Raw genomic sequence first — 12,648 nt, 5'->3', positions numbered from 1 at the left:
ATACAAATAACAATGAAAAATATAAATTTATTTGAAGATAATTATAAAAAAAATTGGGAAGAAACAAAAAGAGAAATGGAACCTTGGACAAGATTGAATTTAACACTCTGGGGTAGAATTTCGGCTATTAAAATGAATATTTTACCAAAACTCCTGTTCCTTTTTCAAATGATTCCCATAATAGGTAAAGATGATTGTTTTAAAAAATGGAAAACAAACCTAACAAAGTTTACATGGCAAGGCAAAAAGCCACGGATCAAACATAAATTATTAACTGACATAAAAGAGCGGGGAGGTTTCGGACTCCCAGACCTGAGACTATATTACGATACGGCATGCTTTACTTGGATCAAGGATTGGATCAAATTGGGTAACAGTGACATTTTGGACTTGGAGGGATGGAACAACAGATATGGTTGGCACGCCTATCTAATTTATAACAAAGTGGCAGTACATAAAGAATTTCTAAGCCACATAATTAGAAATGCATTATACAAGGTCTGGGTGAGACATAGAAGGTTGTTAGAACCGAAAACCCCATGGTGGGTCTCCCCGTTAGAAGTTATATCGGTTAAAAAGAAAAATACTATAGGAAGAATGGCAACATACCAGCAGCTCCTATAGGAAGAACAGGGCCAATTAAAACTGAGACCATATGAAGAGGTGACCCAATACTTTGGTTACAATATCACCAAATTGCACATATATTTAATCGGGGTAAAATAATAGGATTTGAAAAAGAAGAATCAAAATTACAAAAAGTATTATTACAAAACTCAAAAAAGAATATATCCAAAATGTATAATTTATTATTAGAATGGGAATTAAAGGATGAAGAAGTAAAAGAAGTTATGATCAAATGGGCATGTGATATAGGATATGTAATTCGGCTGAACCAATGGGAGAAATTATGGAAATATGATATTAAATTCACGGCATGTTATACAATAAGAGAAAATTTTATGAAAATGGCATACCAATGGTACTTAACTCCGGTAAAACTGGCTAAAATTTACAAATTAAAATCGAATACCCGTTGGAGATGTAAAAAAGAAATAGGAACAATGTTTCACATGTGGTGGGAATGCCGACCTATCAAACAATTCTGGAACGAAATTTATGAAGAACTCAAAAAGATGTTTAAAATATCTTTCAGTAAAAAACTGGAGGCATTCCTTTTAGGTTTAATTACAAATGATATCCCCGACAATCAAAGGAAAGTATTCCTTTATGCAACAACAGCTGCCAGGATGCTTATAGCAAAAAACTGGAAAGGGAGAAAAATTCCATCAGTGAAAGATTGGCAAATTAAATTTTGTGAATACATAAATTTGGCAAGACTCACAGCATTCATAAGGGGACAATCAGACCAGAAATTATTAAAAGAATGGGGTTGTGCTAAAGAGTATATGAAAAAACATTGTTCTGGAGTAAGTATATTGGTATGTAATGAATGATGCTTTACAGGGTTAAAGGGGGGGGGGAATGGTGTTAAAAAAAAAAAAAGTACAAAGATGGATGTAATCTAACCAGACACAACAATATAGTAAGAGTAAATTTTTTGAGGTCTTAGAACAAAGGAAGGAAGTCAATGTGTGTATATGTACGTAATGATATGGTTTTTTTCTGTAGATGTGTGCTTTTCCATTTTTGTTTAGTGTTGTTTTGTTTCCTTTGCTTTTTTTGCTTTTTTCTTTTCTGTTTTTTTAAATATTCCGTTCTTTTTTGTTTGTATAGTATTATTTTGAATTCAATGTTTGTAATTTTTGTTATGATTATGCATTGAAAATTTTAAAAATTAAAAAAAGAGAAACTTTGTGCTTAAGTAACTAGAAATATAAGATTAGAGTTACTAAAGGAGACAATTTGAGTGTTCCGATTTTGATGAAGAGTGCTGTACCATAAGAAACCAAGCTCTGTACTTTTAACTTTGCTTTTGATCAAATGAATCTGCTTGCTACCATGGGCTTCTCTAGTTGAACACCTTTTGGCAGCAGTGGAGTGGAGTGTATCATGAAGCCTAATGGCTGCTTTAAGAACAAGGCTTCAATAACCAGAGGGCAAATATTGTAAAGGGTGCCTGTAAAGCTAATGCTGCAAGGACTGAGAGGACCTAAAAGTAACTGGCCAAAAAAGATACCAGAGCTGAATTTGAAGCACGCTATTCAGACCTATCATATGAGGCAGCAGAGACATGGTGTGGGGAGGTATCCAATGTCAAAAGAGCGCAAAATTGACTAATGTCATTGACGAAACTGCGGATTCCGATGTGTACCTGGATAAGATCAGATCGGCACTGGCATCCAAGAAGTCAGTGGTGCTGCAGACCCTAGAAGCTAAACTTGATTGTCTAGTCAAACAGCTGACATTTCTAAAAGAGCAAATCAAGTACTCAGTAGGGCTGCGCGATATCAGGTTTTAAACATTGTGATGTATCAGCAGCTAAATACCACAATTATACTGATATATCACAATGTCTGGAATGTATTGTGGCTGCTTCTCTCCCACCACCACCACCTTAGGGAGGAAGCAGCAGCTGAGATAGATCGCCTAGCCCTCCTGAACAAGGCCCGATACCGCTCTGCTTCATGTCAGGCAGAGGGGCATTGGGGCTTTGTTAAACTGCTCGGCTGGGGGACTCAGGCTCACGCAAGTCAGAGGAGCTCCTCAAAGGGACAGGTAGGAGCTCAAGATGGAGCTTGAGAAGGCACTTGCCCTGAACCTTCTCAGGCTCTGCCTGCCTGTGCCTTTGCTGTCTGCAGGCAAGCTGAGATGGTGCGATGTATTGCCAGCTCAAATTGTGATCTGAACATCATACAGTACTGGTTTCAGAGCTCTAGTGCCCAGTTAAGCCTTGCTGCAGCTCATCAGTCTGAACTGCAACTCCTGCAAATGGCATTGGAAGTTTTAGAATTAAAGTGAGAAGACTAATGAAGTTCAGCAAAATTTCCTCATATTAGGGGTGTTGGAAAAGGTGGTGAGAACATGCCTGCTTTTCCTGTGACCTAGTTTAACAGCTTAATTTCAGACTCTTCTCTATCTCTGACATGGAAAGGGTTCAGAGCCTCTTCTTGGCAGTGCCTGAAATTCCCTGGGCACCAGGCACATTTTGCTACTGGTGTGGGTCCAATTATAACCACATGGAGATTTCTGGGCACCAGGTAGCGACTGACATCTCCATCGAGTCAGCTGACTCGTGCATGGCAAAAGATGTGTGTCTTGTCCTTCTGCATGAATCATGGACATCTTAGTCCTCCATCATCCCATCAAGGAAAGTAAGTGCAGGGCTGAGTACAAATGACACTGCAGCAACCTTTCCACAGGCCTCCCAAATGGAGCTCACAGACCACAGTTCTTGCATACTGGGACAAGTGAATCATTGTAAGAGCAAACTACAATCAAGCAATGTAGTTGAGATAACAGAATCCTAGAACTGGAAGGGACCCCGAGGGTCACCATGTCCCACCCCCTGGCAAATACACATTCCGTTGTGGTGATGGTCACGCAGGTTTAAGGGGCCTTTGGGTGCCTGGCTTATATATATCTGAGTTTCTAAAAGTGGATATTTAGTCTCAGGCGAATGATCAGCCAAGAGATATTCTGCTACATTTTGAATACTACATGATTAAAGATTCTGTTTCTAAAGCTCTTTGTAATATTCAAACTGGCTCCTAGATGTGAAGAGTTTCTCTGAATATAGGTTATTCTAGCTGCACTCTTTCTGCACTAATAATAACAACTCAGTATCTCCTTCAAAATCCCTGAAACCACAACCAGAACGGCTTGCTCTGTACCTTGAAACAGGAGGCTCTGTATAGAAGCTGGACAACATGCCCAATGCTGGTTTTAGAAGCCTGAGGAAATCGTGGCTCCAACCTCTGTACCACAAAGAGAACCAAGACTTTCCGAGACAAAGCAGATCCATCTTCCAAAGCCAAAAGAACTAACTTGAGAGCTTCCTCTTGCATTGCTGAAAAATAAAGAGTAGCATGGCAGAATGCCAGGTATTAAGAGCAATTTCAGATATATACTGCTTATTCTATTTTGTTTAGGCCTAACATAACTTAAAGGTAAAGGTACCTCTGATCATTAGGTCCAGTCGTGGACGACTCCAGGGTTGCGGCGCTCATCTCGCTCTATAGGCCAAGGGAGCCAGCGTTTGTCTGCAGACAGCTTCCGGGTCATGTGGCCAGCATGACTAAGCTGCTTCTGGTGAACCAGAGCAGCGCACAGAAACGCTGTTTACCTTCCCACCGGAGTGGAACTTATTTATCTACTTGCACTTGACATGCTTTCGAACTGCTAGGTGGGCAGGAGCTGAGACCAAACAATGGGAGCTCACCCCATTGCGGGGATTCGAACCACCAACCTTCTGATCGGCAAGCCCTAGGCTCTGTGGTTTAGTCCACAGCGCCACCCTCGTCCCTTACATAACTTACACCAGACTTAATGACTGCATTAGAGGTTCTACAAACCTCAGTGTTATGGTCAAGCTGTGAAATGTGGCACCCACTATACAAACAAGCAGCTTGAGTAGAATCCCGACAATATACAGTTTCACTTAAAAGAAAAACTTTAGTCTATATCATATGGCTTTAGAAATGTCAATAATCCAGTGTACAGGCAGGTCTACTGTTGAAAATACTGAGAATCCCAATGCATTTTTTGATGTACCCAAATTAAAAGATATTACAGTATTATAACTTACAGTCTGATATTATGAAGGCTGGCAGGAACTTTGTGCAGGTTGAATGGAAAACAATTTTGAAATATATCTATACCAACTGTTTGTTTTCATATTCCGCATCTAAGCTCACACTGAATTTGTCTTCTCATTATTTCGACAATTGAACAGTTCTGTACTCAGCTGTTGTGCTGTGATGATTAAGCATGGTGAGACTGCTAGGCACCTAAGACCACATGGTCCCAGAGTGGATTTGGTTTAAATCAAATAGATTTAAATCACTAGTCAGTAAGGCTTGATTTAAATCATTTTCTTACAGAAAGACTCATTCTTGCTGGTGGTATAAGTTTTCATTTTTGGAATAATAAATTTTCAGAGTAGTTTTTACAGTTATATCAAAAGTTACTGATTTGGTTATACTATTAGAAATACATAGAAAGATAATTATGAAATTATTGTGAGGTTTAATAAGTTAACTGTTTATATTTTGACACCTTTTCTGCTGTACTTTTTTTGAGAGGGGAAGGAGGAAGAGAGATAGAGGTAGGCCCAGGCTGGAAGAGGTTTGCAGAAAGAGCAGGCCAAGGAGAAATAGGCTGGTGGAAAGCTGGAAAAGGGGAATCAAGGACTGGAGCAGAGAACTTCAGGGATTCCTGCTTCAGGACTGAAGTTCCCGGTAGAGATTTTATTGTTTGGAGAATGTCAGGCGAGCCCTGGGAAGAAGGACCTGGAACCAGTGAACTCTTATTAGTTGACTGGCAAGCACTTCAAGGACTTACAGATCCCAGTTACTATTTCCAGCACCACACCACCCCTTTGGATTTGCTTCTACATTCAGGTTCCTATTCTGTACAGTTAAGTGTTAGTGCAGTTGCTGGAACCCAGTGGGATTGGGAACAGGTTGCCAGCCTGAAGTGCCTTCAGCACTTGCCTCAAGTCTGAGTTGCACAGGCATGCAACTGACTTGCACAAATATTACACAAAGATCCTAAGACTCTTGGAGTATTCTGCTCACAAGGTTGCGCTTTCATTTTTACTGCTTCACACTTGGCTACTTCTGCAGAACTATTCCACTCCAAACAATCTATTCATTGAACCTCTTGGAACTTAGCATTTAAGAGGTAAGGGGTTGATTCTGTGTATATAAATTTGCAAAGTAACAATGGGATTAAGGTTTTTTCCTCAACTCTGTATGTTTATAACATTTTTCCTATGAAGAAAAGGCATGTTATCTCTGCAGACACAAATTCACACTTTCGAGAACTGCAAAAACAAGCATCTGTGATATCTTCTTGTTAGAAAAACTGCCCCAAATAATCTTACAGAAACCTCTGGAAGCGCATGACATTGTGAATGGATTAATGGAATTCATTTACCAAAAAATTTACACATTGCCTATAAAGCCCCATGCTACATAATCAAAAACAAACCCTTATTTCCTGATGAATAGCCTTTGGACTATAATGTAACTTAAATAGAAAACTATCTTTAGAAAGATTTTTCCTCCAAAAGCATTTTTTTAAAAAATCTGATTTAAATCAAAAAAATCATTGATTTTTATCCACCCTGCATGGTCCTAATCTAGTAACAAAGATTAACAGAACTGTAGAATTGGAAGGGGCCACAAGAGCCATCTAGTCCAGCCCCCTGCAATGCAGGAATCTTTTGCCCAACGTGGGGCTTGATTCTATGACCCTAAGATAAAGGGTCTCATGCTCTACCAACTGAGCCATGTCAGCAGTATTCACTTAAAATATATATTTTTCATGCGAGTGGGTACTCTAGCAGCTAAGAAAAAGCAGACAACTATGTGTGTATCCCAGTGCACATGACAAACAGCCATCCTAGCGAAGCTGAACAGGTCTGGGTTTGGCCAATGCCTGAGAAAGTCTACCTAGCAACCCATGTGTGCTGTCTTGGCTTACAGGATGAAAAACAGGATATAACAAAAACAATAAATTCATATGTTGAGATTATCAGAAGTCCTCCTCTGCCCCCTCAGCAAGGAAGATTTTGTCATTTGCAATAAAGAACAGGGTGTTTTCAGTAGTCTTCCCTGAGCTTTGGAATGACCTTCTATGAAAAGCGTGATGGTGCACTCAGCTGGCCTTTAAGGAATAGCATAAAGCCCAGTCACATATTGAAGTCTACCAGTTATCTAAAAATTGGCAGGGTAGTTGTAGATGTTTTTATTATTGCTGCTCAGTGATGTTTTAATATTGAGACTATAAGATATCTTGAACCTGGCGAAAGTCAATATATAAATATTTTAAATAATACAGGGTTTAAATAAATCAGGGTTTCCATTTCATGCATACCACTTCTCTGACTCCATTATCTGTGAAGTTCAAACTGTCAGCACTATAGGGAATAGATATTTAGGGCGATATCAAATATTAATCAGAATCATACTCACAGTAGACCCATAGAAATCAATGGACTTTTCCTTATTGATCAGTTCAGCTAAGTAGTATTTTAGTCCTTGAAATTTGTAAGTAACCAAATTCACTAATTCCCTAAATTTTTGTTACTGTACCAAATGCCATAGCTTGAGTGATATATACCTGGTCCAAGGAACTGGCAGCCTCTGGCCCTCACTGCAGCCCAGAGGTTGGAAGAAAGTTGCTGGGGGTTCTGGTGCTGAAGAATGAGCTCTGTGACAGTTCTTTCACCCAGAGATCGTGCTGCACGCATAGCCCTGATCCGCCCTTCTTCCTCCACTAATTGGCAGTGGACTAATGTCACAAGTTTCCTTTGCATGGGGCGACTGAGTACACTCTGAGTGGTGCTGTTCAGTCCCACACCTTTAAAAAAAAACCAGAAGCAGGGAAGTTATTTCTCAGTTTTTCAGGGGCAATGCAAGGCTTATAGTCCATTGGCAGGTTAGTTAAATGGTACTTCAGTCTTAAGAGAGTTATAGCCTATAGAATGTCTTCTGTAGACATCCCTTTTTTCTAGTTAGTGATCAACTAAAAAATATTCAGTTGTAAACTAGCTTCCATGAAACTAAAACATCAAAAAGTCACTCTGGATAAGTGTGCACTACAAACGAACTGGAACTGTACAAAGTAGGCCTGCAAAATAAGTTTTTAATAATCAGGCAGCAGATTTGTTTCTAAAATCCTCCATTTTTAATATATTCTTACATGTTTCATGTTTTCTTTTTTCTTCCCAAAATTAATTCCTTGTCTTCAAAATGAACCAATTTAAGCCTTCATGAAGAAGTCTCTCCTCTTTCTGTTTTTGCTTCTTCACCATTCATTTCCAAATAATGAATTTCCATATCAATTTATGTTCCCACTACAGTGATACCTCGGGTTAAGAACTTAATTCGTGTATTCACACTCCAAATTATTTCATTGCCCTTCAAAGTAGCTGCACTGTTCCCATCATGAAGAACTCGCCCACATTCCTCTGTCTCACCCACCCCACCCCGGTTTTCCACAGTGCAACTAACAAAGACAAGACTGAGTGCAGGGAATATGCAAGAGGGTTGAGGAAACTCTGTGAACACAGTAGTTTATCACTTGGAAAAAGTGTGGGGTTTTCCTTATAAGAAATCACATGAACCCCCCCCCCCCGAATAGCATTGAAACGGCAAGAAAGTCAAACCAAGTGGAGGAAACTACCAGATGGGGCAGCAGAATTTATTTATTATTTAAGTGTCAAACATTTCTGCAGGTCACTGAAATGTCTTCCCCATTTTACTGTTCTACAAATATGCAAATTCATAAAGCCTTAGCTGATCGTTGCTGGCACCTGTCTGTCTCGAGTACACCTACGGGGGGGGGGGAGTCAAACCACTGCATCAGCAGCACCAAAGTGACCTCCCTGGGGTGCAAGCCTGGAGGTCCTGGGCTGCCCAGATGACCCTTCTCTCTCAGCCTTGCTGATGTGGTCCAAAGGAAAAGAAAACAATACTTTTGGAAGCAGCTTGGCTGCAGTTGTCATCAGAAGGAGGCATACAAGACGCCATCCAACTGCTTTAGGGACTTCACTCTGGATTTGTGTAGCGTCTACTCCTTAGCCCTTTCTTCTCCCAACGATATCCCTCAAGGCAGTGGAGGTTTAAGATCAGGTTTCATTCTCCTAGATGGGCTACTTTCGCATGCTGACGAGCCCCATCTGACCCTCTTAGCTGATGAATTAACTGATTAAAATTTGCATTTTAACTAAGGGTCCACAGTAACACCTTCTGCTATTTCTTCTTGCTATTTGAAAATGAGGAATAACAGTAATAATTCTTGAACAATCTGATTGCTGAATTTAGCACTAGCAAATAGCCACTCAGCTGGTCACCTGCGACAAGGGCTCTTTTGGGCAATCAGAGTTAACTTGCCTAAAATGAAAGCAAGTTGGTTTCTTTTGGGCTACAGATGTGCCACAAAGGTATTGTGTAGGACAGGCTGGCTATTAAAATATTGTGTGTGGTAATGTTTCAGTTCTATTTGCAATTTTTCTTTTCTAACATTACTTCTTTGGCACTCAAAGTGATTGTGTTTTCAGCTGCAGGTTTTCATCCATTGTAGTCAATGTAATAGTGTTGGGGGTATTTTTTTAAAACCAATAGATGCTGCTTAACTGTTTTAGTTTTCTTATAATGTATGAAAGAGCACTTATTCACCTCTTGCACTGCTGAGTGGTTTAAGGTACAAGGCTAGTTCTTCCACACATTTCTTGGCTTCCTCATAATGCTTGGTATCTTCAGCGCCACTACGTAGAGTTATTGGCTGCTGTTCTGGCACCTGTGTATAGATAACAATCAAAGTACAAAAGTGAAGAGACTAGCAGTTCCAGTCATCTACCCCATTAACTGAGGAAAATGCAGTGCATCTCTAAAACTCTTTTAACTTTAAGTAACACATATGACTTTAATACAAAAACGGATTGAAAGAAATTCAAAACAAAAATTCCTGTCACATACTTTTACAGTGAGCCTATCAAATTCATCACATTTGTACCATTCAGTACAATAGTTGCCTTGCAACTATTCATCAAATTTTCTTATATGACAAGAAGACAATTTATTTTTCTTAGCACATCTGAAAATATTTTCCTTTTTTATTCATTTCCAATCTTTCTGTATCACCTTCCTATAAAAATAGATTCAATGCAGCAGGCGTTGAAATCAGGAGGAGTTTTTTAAAATTATGTTAGCATCCCCTTCAGTATGAAAAAAATATTCAGTCTCAAAAGTGGTAGTAACTGTAGCCTATTACTTTGCCTCCACTGATCAATAGCTTATTACTTTGGTTAAAGATGTAGCCAAAATGTAGCCAGACTCCTGTGTTTTCAATAAACTGTAACTTAATGACAAGGGAAAGTGGGAACTTCCCATCTATCCTATCCATACTCAAATCTTCAGAACTCCAGCAATTATTACAGGATTTGATATCGGACAAAAGAAAAGTAATGATGTCTGAAGCAACCCTGTTTTTTTGACAAGCTACTACAAACATAAACATGGCTGTTACTAAGAGCTGGTTCACACATCATATTTACATAAGGTGCCAAGTTTGCAACCTGGAGAATGGTAAAAATAATAACAAATCCATCAATACAATAGAAGGGAAAGCGATCATGGCGTCTCTAACTAACTGCCACCGCCCCCCAGCACATATTGCTATCCAACACCAGCCGTCTCCTGCAGCAAGCAGGATTTAAGGCAGGCTGCATAACAGGTGCAGAAGGGGTGGCGGCAGAACTGGGGCATTAATGGCAGGAGAGGGGCCTGAAGCTACCTTCTCTCTTCAAACACTGGGAATTTAAGTGGGTACATAACTTTACCTCAAGTTGCAATTAGGCAACTTACTTGCACCATAGACCCAAGTTTTTAGGGAAATAGTGCAGCCTACATCATTTGTATGTTGTAAACAAAACAATAACTTTGCAAAGTTAAGATTTGCACCTTTGTGGTTACTTGCTCTATCTGCCTTCTTGAGAACAATATAACATTTAAAAGTCCATGATCTGAAATACTTGTTGACTTCTATTGTCTATTATTTGCACATGGCTTTTTTTAATGGTGGGGGCTTCACTTATCAATCCTTCCTACCCCTGCCAACCTTTGCACCCCCAGACCACAGCAAACCCTTCACAACTCACCAAACCTCCTAGCCCCAACCACTAACCCCTTAAGACCTTCCTCTTTCTACCTCACGCCACCACTGCAGCCAAGCAGGATGAAGAGTTGGCTCAGTAGAAGGAACACCACGGAAAAACAGAAGTGCTGGACAGCGCTTCATCTGGGCCAACTCTTCCTACACATCTCCTTCTGATGGGTAGGGTGGGCAACGTATTGATACATCGTCCAACACCAGTTTATAGACCACATCATAAGAACCATTTCAAAACAATTGAGTTGGCAATGTATTGCAAAACACAGCCTTCAAACTCCAGGGGGCAGTATAATTGCAAGTCTTCTGGCAGCTGGCTGGCTGGCTTCCCTCCCTTTCCCTTCCAATGGCAGAACTGTCCCACTCCCAGCCTGGACACCCCTCTCCCCATAATTGTGGTGTCTCTACCTGGTGCAGGAATCATGGTTGGGCTGCTTTGTCCTTCCCCCTCTCTCTGTCTAGGGAAAAGTGGAAGGAGTCCACCCTCCAAACTTGAGGGTTTGCCTGCCTCTGAGAAGGGGAATCCATAGTGCAGATAGCACATACCTATTAAGCTCCATGACTGTTCCTTTGCCTGATCTCCACTCCACCCATGTGGTCTTCATGACTGCTCTTTTGCATGATCTTCACCCCCTCCCCCTGCACCCTACATAGTTCCATGTTTCAGACACTGTGATATATCACTAAATCACAATGTTTAGCTGGTGATATACTGCAATGTTGAAAACCAGATATTGCCTAGCCCTACTACTGGGATGCCTCTTCATCTTAATTGGTGGAGGTAGAAGAAGCAGATTGCCAAGCTGTCCAAGGAGGAGGAAGGTGGCCAATAGCAGCACCAGCTGGCCTGGAGATTGCAGGCAAAGGAGAAGGACAGCTGTTGGGTTTCTGTGACAACTTGTTCTGGCTGTCCCTCTGCAACTCAACTGGGCATCCAACACCTATCTTCACACTGTAGTCAGCAGTGCCACTTGTCTGTGGCCAAGTGAATTGCAGTGCAACAACATTATGACATTTTCATTATATATACAGATACATTTGCTCCTTCCACAGTAAGCAAATCTGATGGGGGGAAACAGGCTAAGATACCCTTACCTGAGCCCCCACAAGCTGCAGCAAGGCTGAGTTCACAGGAAGGTGCTCGATGTCTGTATTGATAGTGGTCTGGTCGAAGGGGCATGCCTTCCGGTGGAGCTTGTTCAGGCACATCTTGCATACTGTGTGGCCACAGCCCAGGCTGATAGGCTTCCGGATTGTTTCGTCGAATGTTTGTGTGCAAATAGGGCAGGAAAGAAAATCCGTCCATTGTGGAGCTTGTACAGGCATTTCTTCAGGCGTTACTTCACAAGACAAAATCTAAAGCACAGATTCCACTGGAATCAACTTTTTTTTGAAAAAAAATGTTTTTAAATATTTTCTGTAAGTACAGACAGTCAGCACATAGTGTGAAATATGACCTGAAATGTAAGAAAAGAAAGAGAGAGAAAAAAAGTTAGTGTCTATAGATTCAATGCTTTTCACAGACTTCTTGGGAGTAGCATGTTCCATTTTATTCCCAGGACTAGTGAAACTTTCAGAAAACAATTTACCCCCAGCCTTGGAATCAGTGGCCCAATTCACATGTCATATTTAAACAAGCTATGGCTTAATGTGCTAATAAAGGTAAAGGTAAAGGTACCCCTGCCCGAACGGGCCAGTCTTGACAGACTCTGGGGTTTGTGCGCCCATCTCACTCTATTGGCCGTGGGCCAGCGCTGTCCGCAGACACTTCTGGGTCACGTGGCCAGCGTGACAAAGCTGCATCTGGCGAGCCAGCGCAGCACACGGAACGCCGTTTACCTTCCCGCT

The 12,648-nt window shown here is 40.8% G+C and overlaps 1 protein-coding gene across 7 annotated transcripts in view; it reads right to left on the bottom strand.

Moving 5' to 3' along the window:
- The window catches only part of RC3H1 (ring finger and CCCH-type domains 1), a 51,729-nt gene extending 39,486 nt beyond the window's left edge, over positions 1–12,243 (bottom strand). For 5 of the 7 annotated variants that reach the window (XM_081194330.1, XM_081194332.1, XM_081194333.1 and 2 more), the window contains exons 1-4: positions 11,896–12,243; positions 9,309–9,429; positions 7,249–7,488; positions 3,795–3,970 (exon numbers count right to left, since the gene is read on the bottom strand). In XM_081194330.1, coding sequence (XP_081050456.1) covers positions 3,795–3,970; positions 7,249–7,488; positions 9,309–9,429; positions 11,896–12,126 — 768 coding nt within the window. In that variant the 5' untranslated portion in view covers positions 12,127–12,243. The remainder of the gene's footprint in view (positions 1–3,794; positions 3,971–7,248; positions 7,489–9,308; positions 9,430–11,895) is intronic. The other 2 variants (XR_014008189.1, XM_081194331.1) reach the window with 1 other exon arrangement.
- Between the last annotated feature and the right edge of the window lie 405 nt (positions 12,244–12,648).

The sequence above is a fragment of the Podarcis bocagei genome (assembly GCF_964188305.1).
Source record: "Podarcis bocagei genome assembly, chromosome: 5".
Lineage (NCBI taxonomy): Eukaryota > Metazoa > Chordata > Lepidosauria > Squamata > Lacertidae > Podarcis > Podarcis bocagei.
The sequence above is the reverse complement of the archived record's forward strand: the minus strand, read 5'-3'. Positions and strand labels throughout refer to the sequence as shown.